The sequence below is a fragment of the Melanotaenia boesemani genome, chromosome 3 (genome assembly GCF_017639745.1).
Source record: "Melanotaenia boesemani isolate fMelBoe1 chromosome 3, fMelBoe1.pri, whole genome shotgun sequence".
NCBI classification, from domain to species: domain Eukaryota; kingdom Metazoa; phylum Chordata; class Actinopteri; order Atheriniformes; family Melanotaeniidae; genus Melanotaenia; species Melanotaenia boesemani.
The window spans coordinates 26,018,532-26,035,106 of NC_055684.1; the positions used below are offsets into that span (position 1 = coordinate 26,018,532).

At 38.3% G+C, this 16,575-nt stretch overlaps 2 protein-coding genes across 2 annotated transcripts in view; one reads left to right on the forward strand and one right to left on the reverse strand.

Moving 5' to 3' along the window:
- plch2b (phospholipase C, eta 2b) overlaps nt 1–9,400 on the forward strand; it is a 43,508-nt gene extending 34,108 nt beyond the window's left edge. Inside the window, exons 4-22 of the mRNA XM_041979661.1 lie at nt 1,582–1,721; nt 3,410–3,653; nt 3,767–3,896; nt 4,475–4,645; nt 5,190–5,283; nt 5,396–5,599; nt 5,690–5,810; nt 5,900–6,071; nt 6,183–6,293; nt 6,377–6,460; nt 6,537–6,634; nt 6,719–6,807; nt 6,890–7,075; nt 7,157–7,264; nt 7,354–7,478; nt 7,582–7,666; nt 7,761–7,907; nt 8,014–8,093; nt 8,170–9,400. Coding sequence (XP_041835595.1) covers nt 1,582–1,721; nt 3,410–3,653; nt 3,767–3,896; nt 4,475–4,645; nt 5,190–5,283; nt 5,396–5,599; nt 5,690–5,810; nt 5,900–6,071; nt 6,183–6,293; nt 6,377–6,460; nt 6,537–6,634; nt 6,719–6,807; nt 6,890–7,075; nt 7,157–7,264; nt 7,354–7,478; nt 7,582–7,666; nt 7,761–7,907; nt 8,014–8,093; nt 8,170–9,333 — 3,553 coding nt within the window. The 3' untranslated portion in view covers nt 9,334–9,400. The remainder of the gene's footprint in view (nt 1–1,581; nt 1,722–3,409; nt 3,654–3,766; nt 3,897–4,474; nt 4,646–5,189; nt 5,284–5,395; nt 5,600–5,689; nt 5,811–5,899; nt 6,072–6,182; nt 6,294–6,376; nt 6,461–6,536; nt 6,635–6,718; nt 6,808–6,889; nt 7,076–7,156; nt 7,265–7,353; nt 7,479–7,581; nt 7,667–7,760; nt 7,908–8,013; nt 8,094–8,169) is intronic.
- Nucleotides 9,298–14,602, reverse strand: si:dkey-183j2.10 (glutamate receptor U1). The gene is made up of 10 exons (XM_041979659.1): nt 14,496–14,602; nt 14,282–14,371; nt 12,736–12,773; nt 12,451–12,630; nt 12,017–12,240; nt 11,723–11,820; nt 10,913–11,130; nt 10,608–10,827; nt 10,264–10,508; nt 9,298–10,019 (listed from the first exon to the last, which is right to left on the reverse strand). Exons 2-10 carry the CDS (start codon nt 14,361–14,363, stop codon nt 9,921–9,923), a joined length of 1,404 nt encoding a protein of 467 aa, XP_041835593.1. The 5' UTR covers nt 14,364–14,371; nt 14,496–14,602; the 3' UTR covers nt 9,298–9,920.
- Between the last annotated feature and the right edge of the window lie 1,973 nt (nt 14,603–16,575).

Consider the following 16,575-nt stretch of genomic DNA (forward strand, 5'->3'; position numbering starts at 1 on the left):
AGTAAAATAAGTATTTGCTCCCCTCCTATCCCAGTTCTTCTCCTCAGAAGCTTACTGGCTGCATGAAAATCCCTCCATGAAAGCAACACTGAAGCCTCACTGTAGGATTACAGCTAGAGGAAGATTTACTGACTCACACAAGTTGCACACTTCCTTTTTAAGCCTTCTCTACAAGCAGAAAAAATAATTAAAGAAGAATCTATCGCTGCTAAACTGGATCACCGAATACAAGCTCAAACAAAATGGACATTCGGGATGGGAATACTGTTCCCTGATCCCATCTGGGAAGACTTTGATGGGAAGAGACAGATATGCTAACACTGAGACCAGCTTTTTAAAAAGCCCTGCAGAGAGAGGACGGTGCGTTCATGTGGTGTGAATGGGACAAGAGCGGTGGGACCAAATATACAGCTCAGGGATGAACATCAGGCAAGAGATGGCACCACAGTCTCCGGGGCTGAGTGGGAGTCCCCCACTGTCCTCTTTGTCACCTAAGAAGACCACTTTTCAGTCTTTGGGTTCACTATCATCAGGAATGTTCTCACCTTCGCTCTCTAAGCATTCGCATCATCAGGCAAAGCAGACCTCAAACCCCCTGAATTCATCCACCCATTCTATTATGAGCTCCCCAAAACTCTGGCAGAAAGCATCTGTCTCCAGACTTGCAGAGGGGTTTTTCTGGATTGGTGGCAGTGTGGTTGCACAACCTAAATGGAGACTGGGTCAGATAGGTAAGACCCACTTTATTCTGACAGTGAATTTTGCCTTCAGTCACTCAAATTACTGTAAAATATCAGCAAAATATGCAGCAAAAATGCAACAAACTGTTGCCAATTCAAGTGAGGATTTTTTTGTTGTTTTTTTTTTGTTGTTGTTGTTTTCAGGTCACACATAACATTAATGGCATATTTAGAACAGTTATATTATGTTTGTGACAAATATATTTCCCTACAAGTATCATGCAGTGTAGTGCAGTTGCACACACAACAGAACAGGGAAACACAGTAGATAATGGGCATATGGACGGTAGACAATCCTTTAGGATTAGCCTGAATGATGTGCCAGGTTGCGTCACATGTATTTGAGCTTCAGATTAAAAACAAAGGTTACCTGCTCACAGCACACAAAACAATAACATGGCAAACATCTGAATGCTACAAAAGAGATATATTTATTTTATGCTCTTCCAGAATGTTGTAAATTTTGTGCACAAATGCTTTCCAAGAAATCCTCTTGAAGCAAAAGACAAAAGAGGAATAATATGACTCACCAAGATCTGCCTCACTGTTTCTGTAATGTAATGTATTTCCACCTAAAATTAAAACACGATTCTGTAGTTTTGTAATTGTAACAATGTGACTGTGTTATGGTGCTGCGTAGGATAACTTGATGTTTAAAAACTCAAACAAAGCCACACGAGGATTAGATTTTTCCACACTGTAGACATTCCATGAAAGTTTTCAGTAAATATTCGGCATATGTAATGATGTAACTGGGTTTCTGACAAGCTTGACTAATAGAGGGAAAGACATTTGACTTTTGACAACTAATTTTTCTCCATGTGTCCCATGAAGTGGAGAGGTGTATGTGCACCATGCAGACTGGCACACAGATGACCAAACTGAAGGGGAAGAAGAAAGGATTGGTTCGCTTCTTTTACCTGGACGAGCACAAGTCCTGCATCCGGTGGCGGCCTTCCAGAAAGCACGACAGAGCTAAAAGTATATGATAAACGCTATTAAATTATATAATATTACATATTATTAAATAATATGTAATAATGTATTTATTTTACTGGTAACTCCTGTGAACAAAGTAAGGTTAGATTTTAACCATTATATCATACACTCACTTGTGTTGCAAACTCAAATGGAGAGTCATTTATTTATTCATAACTATCATAAAGCTATGGTGCTATTAAAAGGCTATAAAAAGTTTACATTATTTTATAGAGGAATGAAAGATCAATAGTGTTGCTCGAATTGAGGAAAGGCTAAAATCACTTAGAGTAAATGTTTGTACTTAATTTTTCACTTACATTATTTATACTATAGATTATAAATTTTGGTGGTATAAAGGTTAAAACACATTATCACAGACAATCTTCTCTCCAATCCTCTCCCAAATACACTGCCTGGCCAAAAAATAAACAAATAAAAATAAATAAATGCTGACACCTGGATTTAACTAAAAAAATAGGTAGGAGCCTCCTATTGGATAATTACTGCATGGGTAATTACCTTTCAGCTGGCAACTAGTTATTTAACCCCAACTAATTATTAGCTTCTCATTTCTTAAACAGCCACATCCCATGTTCATGGAAAAGATGTTAGTCTGTTTAAGAAGGGTCAAATCATTGGCTTACATCAAGAAGAGAAAACATCTAAGGAGAAACTTGCAGAAGCTAAAGAAAATGGTTAAGAAATGTCCGACGCATTATTAAAAACTGTAAAAATAGTGGGAAACCATCGTCTTCCAGTAGACACCAGTAGAACTCAGGGAATGTAAGAACAAGAAGACAGGCAGATGAAGTGATGCAGCCATCATGCCTAGTGCCTACTGTACAAGCCTGTGGGTGCAGTCTATGATCTGGGGTTGCTGAAGTTGCTGCAGCATTATGTGCCCAAAGAATGAGGTCAGCTGACTACCTGAATATACTGAATGAGCAGGTTATTCTATCAATGGTTTTTTTCTTCACTGATGACACGGCCATATTCGAAGATGACAATGTCAGGAGTCATCGGACTCAAAATGTGAAAATCATTTTCACACATGGAATGGCCTCCACAGAGTCCAGATTTTAACCCTACTGAGAACTTTGGGATGTGCTGGAAAAAGCTTTGCACAGTGGTCGGACTCCCATCATCAAGACAAGATCTTGGTGAAAAATGAATGCAACACTGGATGGAAATAAATCTGGTAACATTGCTGAAAGTTATTAAAACAATACAGCTACACTACAGCGAATGCATGACATAATCGAAGCTAAAGGTGGTCCAACAAATTATTAGATTGTGTGAACTTTTTTTTTAAGGTGACTTTTTATTTGACCAAGCAGTGTAGTAAAGAATTTTTGGTCCAAACGTGACCCACATTTAACCTAAATTGATGGTGTTGACTGCTGGTTAATGGAACACTTGCCAGTGTGATAGCTGAACAACAAGTGTCAAGAGAAGTCTGTATTAGGTGCATCGTGGGATATCAGACTTATTAGATTTTGAGACACAGGTAAACTGGAAAAAGTTTAACAATCAACTTAAGGTCATCGGAAATTTAAAAATAAATAAAAAACAAAGTGCATAAGTTGTTCAGTTTAACGATAATCAAGTCAGTCTATAGTCACATTTTTCTCTTGACAGATCCAAACAAACACATTTTTGAAAATGCCAATCGTCTTTTTTCATTTCAGTATCCATTGACTCCATCCATGAAGTCTGTGAGGGAAAAAAGTCTGAGATTTTCAGGCGTTATGCAGACAACCGTTTTGACCCAAACTGCTGCTTCAGTATTTACTACGGCGAGCGTGTGAAGTCCCTGGACCTGGTTTCCACCAATGCGGAGGAAGCTCGTACCTGGATCACTGGGCTGAAATATCTCATGGCTGGTATCAGTGATGAAGACAGTTTGGCCCGCAGGCAGCGCACCCGTGATCAATATCCTTTATACAGTCACTCACACATGCGCAATCATCAAAGGACAATGTGATTAACTATTAACATTTAAGTTTACATTTAGATAGGTGATTCAGCCTTAACTGCAGTTGCATGTGGTTACAGCAGACTTTCTCTGAGGCCGACAAAAATGGAGATGGTACCCTGAGCATTGGAGAGGTTCACCAACTGCTACACAAACTTAATGTGAATTTACCCAAGCAGAAAGTCAGGCAGATGTTTCAAGTAAGACCTTATATTTGCTGATCTTCGAAGCTGCCATAGATTTTATGTGCAGATAACTTACTATCAGTATTGTAAATATGTTGCATGACTGCAGAACTTATTCACAAGATGATGCCAACTTAGTAGATAAGTAACTAAACTAGCTTATAATTTGTGACGATAACAGTGATGAAATGCACTAAATATCAACATCCTACAAACGGCTGCATTCCAATTTTTAGCATGATGAGCGTGTTTGTTTACATTGTGGATCCATATTTAATGCACGCTGTACTGTTTTATAAGCTTGTAAGCAGGCCAACATTTGCCCGGGGATTCATCTTGATGGAAAAACTATCTGAAGAGTATACACACACACACACACAAAAAAAAAAAACACATTTTTGAGACCTGTGTCTAAAAGGGATAAATTAACATAGGAGACATTGATTGAGAGCTGTTAAGCTTCTATAAGAGGCTTGTTCTCTGTGATTTATTTCATGTGATTGTTTTTTTTTTCTGCGTGGTGTAGTTATTTCAATTAACACTGGCTGAGAGACTTTCCCTGGTTCATAAAATAGTTTTGTCACTATCTGCAGGAAGCAGACACGGATGAAATACAAGGTTCTCTGGGCTTTGATGAATTCTGCTCCTTCTACAAGATGATTTCCACCCGCAGAGACCTCTACCTGATTATGATCTCCTACAGCAATCAGAAAGAAGTAATGGATCTACATAACCTTGCACGCTTTCTGGAAAATGAACAGAAGGTATGTATGAGTCAGAAGAATCATGCTGATCTTGTCCTCATAGTGCATATTGGTATGCTACAGATTTTTATGAAATTACACTTATAAATATTGTTTTTGGTAAATATATTACTGTTCAGCTTAACTGCTTTGGCTTCCATCTTAACACTGTTTTTGCAGTTAATCTTGTATTTGATATTACAACAGTGTTGCAAGGCTGTATAAGACTATTTCATCCTGACATTTCGTTCATTCAAAACCTCAAAGTTAATTTGCTAGTTCAGCCAAACTCCACAGGTTCTTTTGTAACGGTTAATTAGCTAAATGTGCATTACTTCCTCATCAAATAAAAAATTATCAGAAAAAACTTCAACTGAGGATGTACAAAACAAAAGTTTTTGTTTCTCTATTTTTTTAACTTATTTTTTTTTATTTTAATTTTTTTTATTGTTTTAACAAACATTTACTGTGTCTATAGTTTACCCAAATCCATTTAGCTGCTGAAACAACTGTTAAAGATTTTGCATCCAGAAGATGACAACACAAGAGTTTGTTTAAATTGCAGATGCGGGGTCTGACCAGAGAGCATCTAGTTGACATTGTGGCCAGATTTGAGCCATGTCCTATGAACCTCCAGCGTATGGTACTGGGCATTGATGGTATGTGGACATTGCTAATTATGCATATGATTATAATCAATCAATAGCATAACATCAGTTAAAAAAATCAAAGTGTAAACAAAACAACTGGTCTGAAACCTTGCTCCTTTAGGTTTCACTAACTTCATGCGAAGTCCAGCAGGTGATATCTTCAACCCAGAGCATAATCATGTCAACCAGGACATGACGCAGCCTCTCACTAACTACTTCATCGCCACTTCACACAACACCTACCTGACAGGAGACCAGCTACTCTCTCAGTCGAGGGTAGAAATGTACGCCTATGTTCTGCAGGCAGGCTGTCGCTGTGTGGAGGGTGAGAGCCTGCAAAAGCATAACTTCAGCAGTTTTCACTGTGATTTCATTACATATAATTTGACCTCTTTCGTTATTTCCTCACTCACAGTGGACTGCTGGGATGGACCGGATGGAGAACCCATTATTCATCATGGCTACACCCTGACATCCAAAATTCTCTTCAAAGATGTCATTGAAACAATTAACAAATATGCCTTCACAAAATCACAGTTAGTGTTTTTGTGTTCTCACACTGATAAATGTTTTGTATAGTTGTTATTGTAAAAAGCATCAGTATTTCATGTTGCTTCACCTGCAGGTACCCAGTGATCTTGTCCATAGAGAACCACTGCACTGTGCATCAGCAGAAAAAGATGGCTCAGTATCTGAGAGAGGTGCTGCAGGACAAACTGGACCTGACCAATGTCAACATGCACGAAAGCAAGAAGCTGCCTTCCCCCGAGATCCTGAAAGGGAAAGTTTTAGTCAAGGTATAGTTTTTTTTTATGTACAGTGCTGTAATGCTAATCATAGTAGCTGGTTTTTTACAAGCCACAATTACTGAGAACCTTAACATTTCCAAATGAATTCTTGGTTTTTAGGGAAAAAAGCTACCAGTAACCCTTGATTCTGATGCAGAGGAGGGTGATGTGTCTGATGAAGACACTGAGGATGAGGAAGAGGAGGACAATGATAATGACAATAACTCACAGGTAACTAAATCTTTGAAAAATGCATGTGTGAATGGATAAATTGGTGTAGGGAAATAATTACTAATATAATTTGACTGTTTCAGGATGGTAATAACATTGCACCAACTAGCCAGCACAAAAAGAAGAGACGATTTGGCAGATCAATCATGAGGAGCTTCAAGAGGAAGGTCAGCCACTTTCTGCAATAAAAATTAAATTAATTCAGATTTCATGTTCAAAATCTTACTGTTTTCTTTTCTTCAGAGAAAAAAGAAAATACCTGTGAAAAACAAAGCTGTGTCTGATGGTGAATCGGACTACAGCAGCAGCCGAGAGAGGTCACAAATTGTTTACCACCCCAAGTAAGGCCAGTCATTAAACTGAGCAGCTTATCATTTAAAATTCTCACTATCTGCACTTATTTTTATCTACAACTCTCCCTTTAGAAAAAGGAAAACAATGAGACTGTCCAGAGCCCTGTCTGACTTGGTCAAGTACACAAAATCTGTTCGTGTACATGACATTGAAACGCAAGGTAAATTCCAGTGAGTATGCTATTAAAAACAGCCCATTCACTTTTAGGATGCTTCATGCTGCTGTGGTTTTCCGTCTGGCAGGATTTGCGACCAGTTGGCAGGTTTCATCCCTAAATGAGACTGTCATGAACCAGATCTTACAACTAAAACCAGGGGAGCTGGTGCGTTTCAACCAGCGCCAGCTTCTGAGAGTTTATCCATCTAACTACAGAGTGGACTCAAGCAACTTCAACCCACAGACATATTGGAATTTAGGATGCCATATGGGTACGGAGACTGCCACATGCACTAAAATGCTGCTTTATATTATTTTAAATCTTTCATTTACATGTCATCATTTCTTTCTAGTTGCAATGAATTATCAGACAGAAGGTCGCATGCTTGAACTGTACAGAGCCAAGTTTTTGAGCAATGGAAACTGTGGATATATTCTAAAGCCAAAGTACATGTGTAAAGGTATGAATATTTGCAGACTGCAGAGTGAATTTCAGAGTTTGTTTTTTTTTTTTTATGTAAGAGTAGTAAATGCATTTGGTTCTTCTCAGCTGCCTTTAACCCCATGGTAGAGGATCCCCTACCAGGACACAGAAAGACTCAGCTGGTACTGAAGATCATCAGTGGACAGCAACTTCCCAAACCCAAAGACTCCATGTTTGGGGACAGAGGAGAGGTAAAGGCAAAATATAAAGTAGAAAGGAAGTCTAATTCTTGTTAATTAACTTAAAGAGTTTAATCGCTAATTTTCAGTTTTTCCTTGTGTGTTGTGCCGTCAGATAATTGACCCATTTGTTGAAGTTGAGATTATCGGTCTACCTGTTGACTGCACCAAGCAGCAGACCAGAGTGGTTGACGATAATGGTGTGTGAAGAAACTTCATTTTGCAGTTCAAGTCACGTCACAGCATGTTAACGTCAGTGTTTAATCAGCCTTTTTACATGTCTGTATCGTCCAGGTTTTAATCCAATGTGGGAAGAGACCCTTGTTTTCAATATTCAAATGCCACAGATTGCCCTGGTGAGGTTCCAGGTGTGGGACCACGATCCTATTGGAAGAGATTTCATTGGGCAGAGGACTATAGCATTCAGCAGCATGATGCCAGGTTGGTGATGTAGAAAATTCTTCAGATCTAGTTTGGGTGCTTGCATTTTAGAATGTGTTGGAAAGCGATTATACTGTACTAGTTTTACATGATTGTTTTTTTGTAGGTTATCGGCATGTCTACTTGGAGGGAATGGCTGAGTCATCCATCTTTGTTCATGTTGCTATCAATGATGTAACAGGAAAGGTACGTTATCCCAAAAATAAAGTAAATGAAATGTAATTTTTATTAAGTTTCTTATAATATTTTATTTGTAAAACAGATCAAACCTACAAAAGCTGTGCAAGCAGCCAGGAAACACATTCAGAAAGCAGCCCAGAGGCATATGAAGGGCCATCAAAGGCGGCCTTCCATAGACTTCTCTATCCTGTCCTCAGAGGATGGACGTGCTCTGCCCTTCCGTAAGGATTTGGACACCATGTCTCAGGACAGCCGAAATGGGGAAATGTCTCCTTTGGCACAAGGGCCAGCAGCCAGGGCTGCCATCCACAAAGGAGCCATGAGCGAGCCAGTGAGACGAGCTCACATAGTTAAAATTCATGAACCACAAGAGACTAGAAGAGGGTTCTTCAGCCGGATGTCCTCCACCGACTCCCACCACAGTGGGCCAGCTCCATGTGTGAGAGAGGAAAGCTTTGACCTTGACACCCCTTCCCAGCTCCCTTGTCATGAGAGTCCTGCTTCTGAGAGCCAAAATCAAACTGTTCAAAAAGACTTAGAGAATGAGGCGCTGCAGGCAAACTGTGCTGAACTGCAGACTGGAGAGAGATGTGAAACAGAGCAGCCTGAACCATCTGAAGAGTTTGCACCAGAAGCAGAGCCAGAGAATGATGTTTTCACTGAACCTGAGCAGCCACCAGAAGCTCAGATTCAGAATGACTCAGTTTTCCAGCATCAGCCTGAAGCCAAATCCTCCCCACTTATCCCTCCATCATCACCCCCCAGAGTTAGACGGACCTTAGAGACTCCTGCCCACCTTCTACCATCCACCCTGACACGAACAAAGGTCCGCTCACGTAGTTGCCCTCGAAGACAGTCTAGCTCTTCTCACACACCGATGGTGAACCGAAAACCTGCTTTCCCCTGGCAGCCACAGCAAGCACAGGAATACAGAAACTACACCAACCCAGTGAGACGCATACCAAACGGTCTCTGTCTGTCGGACAGCACATCCAGCAGCAGTGAAGGCAGCACTGACAGCCTAGAGTTTGTACCCTCCTGTGTGCCAGCTAGTACAGAACAACAAGAGGGTACCCTGCAGAGGGAGATGAAAGCCCTTTTTGACCAGAAGATGAGAGAGATCCGCTGTAAATCACCACTTTTCCTGGAAGGTGAGTCACATTACAGAAGAAATAGCAATCACAAAAGCTCAAAAGATTGTATCATATCCTGGCATTTCATTTTCCTTTTATTCTTATTTTCTTGATTAGATGACAGTTCAGATTCATGACACCAAAGACATGAAAGTCATTTGGAAAAGAAGAAGAAAAACAGCCCAAAACCTCACAAATGGAGGAAGGAAGATGAGGAGGGGGATTAAGTGATAGCAGTTTCATTTTATTTTTTAGTCCAGCTGGAATGTTTACATCACATTTTTTTAAGCTTAATAGGTATTAAAAAGTAAACTTCTGAAATCCCATGATGCTGCTGCCAACTGTACAAAAGAGCTCATAGCACAGTTGTAAACAGAATAATGAGTATGAAACACGTTATTTTAATTTGTTAGTCAAGTTGTTAGATATTAAGTGTAAACTTGGATCTCAATGTGTATTACTTTCTTTTTTTTTTATAAAATTCAATATTTGATTTTTCATTAAAACTTTAGAGTTAATAAGTGAAAAGCAATAAATTATATATTTTAATAAAATGTGAGTTTTTACATTTTAAATGTAATTGTTTTCATTGAATAAGAGGTACATAACATAAGACATTTCTGTGAAATATGAGATAAAATTCTAACTAAAAGTTAAAAGAAATACATTTTTAGACTAGTTAATGGTTAAAATATCAAATCTATGCTTTCTCTTTGTCTGCATTTTCCTGGGATTTATTTGAGTTGGTGTTCCTCAAGCGTAGACTCAGCTCCTCAGTTAGCACATTGCAGCATGACTTCTGAGGGAAGATCAAGATAAACAGCCCATGAAACACAACAAATTATTACACTGAAGAATTTAAACAAAAAATTGCTGTTTAGGTAAGTCAGCACCTGAATGTAGGCATTTTTATATGATCAGTGAATCTTTTTCATGAAACATGTGGTTACTTTTACTTTAATTCTCTAATGGGTGAAGAAATCCTGCAGCTCTCAGGCTATTCAAAGTCCAAAATATCCAACCTAATACAGAATTGCACATACCCCCTGCTCTGCTGCATTTCTGCGACTCTTGAAGGTGAGTTCCAGGACAGCCAGAAGTGTCCCCAGACCGAGGCCCAAAGAGAGGACCAGGAACATCCCCTTGAGACTGTGCAACTGCACAGCTGAAGACTTGGCCTTGTCTGCTATGCAGCTGCTTGCCCACCATTTGCTTCTCAGGTAAGCGAGTTCACCCGCTTCGCTCAGCTGAAGAATTGCCACACTGAGGTTCTTTATGATTGGGGAATCTTGAAGAAATTCAACATTTAACAAGATATGAATTTTATCATCTTAAATTGAGCTAAAATTTCATTGTTGAGATGAGAGTTTATGATGAGCAGCCTCACCGAGGGCCGCAGCAATGCTGTATCCCCTCATGCCAACGACTTCATGTGCTCTGACCAGCTCACAGTAACGAGCTACTGCCAAGTCCAGAGAAACAGACTCGCCAATGAAGGCAAAGTTCCCCTCTTTTGCACGTTGGACACCCTCATCCATAGATGACACAAAACTCTTTGTTCTTTCCATGTGTTCGTAGATTCTACGGTACACTGGGTTGTTTGAATTCTGAATAATTGAAAAAATAATCAGAGAGAATCAAAATGCTTCTACCAGTTAATATCAGTACAGGTTAATACTTAATCATACTAACCTTGAAGAAAGCAAGGGTGGAGGAACCAGCCAAGCAGCCATATTCAATCATGTCCTGATTGGCCAAGTCCTCAAACCCTTTTACCGTCAGGTGACTCGACTCCTGAGTTTTAGATGAACTGAGGTTGGAGAAATAACAAGCCAAGACGACAACAGAAAATATCCACCAGCTGCAGCAGATGACACGTCCGGAAACGGCTTTGGGATGAGGACCAGCGCCTGAAACACACCAAAACACAAGGGATACCTGCAGGTTTATACATACAAAGGGTATTAAAGTCGTGCACTTCATTTTGCTTGTATAAGTCTTTATAATAAGTCATTTACTGGTAATGCCACTAATGACTCAGCAATAAGCAAACTTAACAGTCACATTTCAAAATTCAACAAAGCCTTCACAGCCACCAAAATTAACGCACTAATGCTATTTAGTTTTTCTGTAATATATAATGTGTACAGGACATAAAGTAAATTTCTCTAAGTTTACTTTGCAGGTCAGCAACTTTCTTGTAGTGGCATTTCATCATGAGTAGCACATCTTTTTACATGGACCTGATTATGTAATCATGAGGGTTGTTATCAGTCCAACTCCTCACTGCACACATATCAGAACTTCACTAAGCTAACAAGCAGGTAAATGCCTGACAATTACTGCTTAATGCCAAATAACAGTTGCTTACTGTTATTAACTAAAAAAACATCGGAAATTTAACACTTTTATAATAGTTATACTGTAAAATAGAGCAAAATCCTGCAAATGTACATCAGTTTATTACAATTTAAGAATGTCACTGTTGTTTTTGCTGTGTACCTTGTAGTGTCAGAGCTCCGACTGTGTACCACAGACTTTGGAGGAAACTGAATCTGCTTTGCTCACTCTGAGGCTGACTCCACTCACACGGGCTGAGTCTGCATTTTGCATAAAAAATATTCATTATGTATAAGAGGGCACTGCATGGAATTCTATAACCAAGAAATAATAAACTTATATCCAGAGACATTAATTTACATAAGTACAACTGTGTGCATCAAATGACTCATTGATGTCACATTAAAAAAAAAAAGAAAACAAAAAAAAAAAAAAACTAAACTACTCATAACCAACCGGGTCACTACAAAGATGCAAGCAGCAGTCCCCATGTAGGCAATGAGTATGCCAATCCAGGTTTCCAGTGTGAAGGGAGTCAGAAAATCAAAGAAGCCGGCGCCTTCTGAGATGTCCTTTCTTAGCAGGATGCTGATGCCTGTCTGCATAAAGGGTTTGGTCATGCCCACAGCCTTCTCCCGGGCTGCAGTAAGAGTCAGAGGAGCAATCGCAAGGTCTGCCTCCTGTGGAGAACACATTAATACAGTTGGCCTGTGTAACTTAGATGCCATATACTGTGCAGGAATTCCTTGAAGTGGCAAGCTTTTACATAATCTTGATTTTACTCTAAGTTACAATGTTCCTGTCAAAATTACAACACCAATATTCACTTCTGTAGACTAGAAGTTCTGCTACCCTTTCACTCTTGTGACTTTCATGCTTTATGTACTCACCCCTCTCACCACCTCTCCAATCATCCCATTCCAGTTCCCAATCTCATCTTGTCTGCCATATGAACCATCTTTCACCAGCTGCACTTTGTACTTGAAGCCCACTTTCTTGGCCACTTCAGAAAGCAGATCCATGCAAAAGCCCTCCAGGTGGACACCTTTGGACATCGTATATGGCTCTTGCTTAAAAACAAATGTTAAGAAAAATAATCAGTTTAATGTGCTTCAATTTAGTATGCATGCTGTTTGGAGTTTGTTATATGAGTTAAAAAAAAGCAGATTAGTTACCTTTATTGTTGTTATTCTCAGCTCTGATTGTACGGATGCTGAAGGGAATACAGAACAAGAGTCATTGTAAGATAATTTAGTTTATCAAGAGTAAATAAAACTTTTCACAAACACAACATCTTCAAAACAACTACTTTCTGGTTTTTTTGGCCAGTTTGTTTGTGGGATTAGAGCAAATACAGGTTGATTGGTCTCAGTAAACATCACAATAACTCCTGCAAAGTTTTCTGCAATGTTCATAAATCCTACCTACTTTAGTGATTCTGAACTTTTATTTACCTCTCTTAGCAGATCCGTCTGTTTGTTTATTCACTTATTTATCTTATTTATCTTATTTATCCTATCAAAATCTAAAGAAGATTGGTGCATATTGTTGGTTCTTAGTATTAAATGATTAAATTTGATAATGGAATTTTTGCACATCCCAGCTCCATTTGCATTTCAGTTTATTTCTCCTGGATTGATAGTTTGGGTCCTGAAGCTATAGGGCACTGTTTTATATAGCTATCACCTTTGTGCCATGTCAGATAGGGATTAGATAAACATGTTTGACCACTGGCATAATAGAAAAAAGCCATCACTAATCATTTTATCTAAATGATAAAAAGAGATGTTTCATGTTTTGTAAAAAATATAAAAATTCGTCTGTATTTGTGATGATTTAAATGTCCTCCAAAAAGTAAAAAAAAAATACAAGAATTAAGCCAGTTTCTCAAAAACATGCAGAAGCTACTAAACTTAGCCAAGTCAGATACCCACCCTGACTATTCTCAGACATTCTGACACAGAAACATATCTGAGGTGAAACTTGGGGTACACGTATTGACCTTCTGGTCACTAGGGGTTTCCGGTGTCCTAGAGATCTCGCTGCTCTCCTTTCTTACTTGAAATCAGTGTGCACTACATAATCTATTTGGAGCAGTGTGTTAATTCAAAAAGTCTCAATAGCATGGCACTGTGCGATGGGAGGGCAGTCAAAGAGTATCAAAAGCCTAAATTCAGGCCAAGCCCTTGGGGATCCATCACCACAGGGTGATCCTGACAACCATCAGATCCTCCTTTTCACAAGATGACACAAATATGAGCTCTTCAAGCCCCTGTCACTTTTTGGCCAATCTGAAACACAGAGTCTTTGTTTGCTTAATGGAATTGATTTATTACCATTTTTCTTTTCAAGTTTGTCAGTTGGCTTGCTTTCTTTTCTGTTTTTCCTCAAGAGTTGGACAGGATGTGGCGCTACTCTTTGATATTCATCCCCGCTGACAGTGCATGCATTTATGTCTTGTCAAGCCTGAGAAATTTAAACCAAATCCTGCAGAGAAAACATGAGGAATCTGGCAGGGAAAAAAAGTAAGCTGCCACCACACTGAATGAAAAATGTACGGGTCGGGTCAAACTTTGAAGTATCAGCCTCCAGAAGAAAACTTTTTTTTTTTTTTTTCCTTTTAAGTTTTTCAAATGTTGTCAATCCAGCTGTCTGTTATACCGATGTAACATGTTGGTACGGCCTCTTATGTACTAATCGGAGAAAAGAAAACTCTCTTACCTGCAGTACACACTCCTATGTCAAGGAAGATCCAAGAAGACAAAAGGAAAACAAACAGCATCCTGTTTCTGTTGATTTCCATCCTTTACACTGTAGAAAGACAGTTGTTTATGGTGCATGAGATGGCTTCAACAACTACACTCTAAGACATTTAATGCAAGATCTAAAAAATGTATAGTCAGTGTGGAAAATGCATAATGAGTCTCCTCAATACCTGAGAAAGAGTCCAAGAAGTTACTGCTGGACTGGCACATCAGCTGCAAACAGACCCCAGTAAGCTGCGAGAGGAAGTTTTTCAGACTCATATGTGTCAGGAGGGAGCCAATGATGTCTTTGTGGGTGGAGAAAAAAGTAGAGATTTATTCTAAAAGGGTGGAGAAAAGCAGCATGACATTCAAACATATAGCTCCAAGTATTGAATAAAATTTTAAAAAGTGATGACGACTTTGATTGTATACATAAATTAAAAAAAGTGATTCCAATGAGCTTGTAATAGCACAAAGGTTTTATTCTCATATTGTGGTTGAGTGAAATAAGTTGCTTTATATTTGTGCTGCATCTAAAACTGGAGCTGGGTTTAAGACTGATAGAATATCTTGAGGCACACCACCATGCAATCTGAAATTGACGATTTTGTGTGGCCATGAAGATTCATTAAAATTTAATACACAGTTAAACAACAGTGAGGAAGGCCAACTTTTCACATGCTCACTGGAGTAAAAATGTCTGAGCATCTGTCAAATGTTATAAAAGTATAGTACAGATGAAAACTAGTATTAGATTAAAACTGTTGGATTGTTCTCTGTCTGTTGCATCAAAATCGTCTGAATAAAACTTTATTTTGAAATTTGTATCCTTGAGTGAATCGTGTGCACCTATCAATGCTTTAAGCTTTGGCTAATTTAGATGCAGTAATACTGTAAAGAAAAAGGAGGACCAGGCTTTCAAGTAGGCTTAATGTTGCAGATTAACAGTCAAGCACACTGCAGTTTTAAGTTCTTAAACAACTTCCACAAAGTAGTTCAATATTCATTAAAAATTATGTTTAAAATGTCAGGTTATGCTCTGTTGTCCAATGTGAATGGTACGGTCACATATCTGTATCTTAGCATTGACATGTCAGCTTGTAATTTGAAGTGAAAATATTTACTCCTCCTGGTTTCATCTGGTAAAAGTCATTGTTGGCTTTGATATGCCTCAATCCCATTAAATGTCTGTCAAACATAAAGAACCAACTGAATCATTACATCTCAAACTGAGCTGCAACCATCTTAATGGAGTCATTTTTGTCAACTCAGCTGGTTGAGGCATCAAGAACTTGTGTGACTAATCGATAAAATGCAGGGTCTCAAGCAGGATTTCATTAAATCTGAACCCATGACACCATGTAATAACTTATCATGAAACTATTCAGGTGTATTTTTCTGAAAACTCTGACTTAAACTTTCTAAAAGGCCACCATGTGTACTTCTCTAAAACCACTGAGTAATTAACTGTAAATATATTTACAGGAATATACAGTGTGTTAGGGATTATAATTGCAAATACTTATATGTTTTTTATTCTTTACATATGTGTTATATTGCCCCCACCTGTGTCCACTACTTCTGATATCACATTTTAGCATTTGATGCTTAATAAGTGAAACTTATCATACATTGTTTGAAAAAAAATGTCTATATACAGCACTTACATGACTCAGTATATTTAAATCAGACTAACAAAAAGAATTTAAATAAACACACAATTAGCCTATGCTTGCAGATTGTTTAGTTCACACTTGAACTAAATATAAGAGCTTGAAAAAAGAAAACGCTCTATGCTTCCTTTAATTGATAATTTTATGAAACTACAAAAGACAAAAAGACACTGGGTGGAGTTTGCTCTGTTGTCATGGAGATTATGTGTTGTCATGATGCTGTGTTTCCATCCTGGGGGACCTGTACTGATGAATATTATGATAGCTTATACTTTCACACTCTTGATTTGCAGAAAATACTATCAGGTAATATTTACTAAGATTTTTTTTAAAATAATTGTTACTTTCAAAGTGCCAGAAAATCTTCTCCAATTGATAAAGATTTCCATTATTGTAGCTGCTAACTCCTTCCACTAATCCAGACTATGTAATATGATAAACTAGACTATGTAATATGATTAAAAAAATATCAAGGAAAAAAAATCAACTGATGTTTTGCAGTTCCAACTCCCTTCATAAATATGTAAATATATATATATATATATATATATATATATATATATATATATATATATATAAGTGTCGTTTCCAATTT

What these genes read in the sequence shown, in the direction of transcription:
- si:dkey-183j2.10 (XM_041979659.1), bottom strand. Translation starts at nt 14,363, where the DNA reads ATGGAAATCAACAGAAACAGGATGCTGTTTGTTTTCCTTTTGTCTTCT. An exon ending in TTGGAGAGGTGGTGAGAGGG is followed by an intron (nt 12,241 to 12,450) that starts GTGAGTACATAA and finishes TGTTCTCCACAG; the next exon opens with GAGGCAGACCTTGCGATTGC. An exon ending in CCACCCTTGCTTTCTTCAAG is followed by an intron (nt 10,828 to 10,912) that starts GTTAGTATGATT and finishes TCAATTATTCAG; the next exon opens with AATTCAAACAACCCAGTGTA.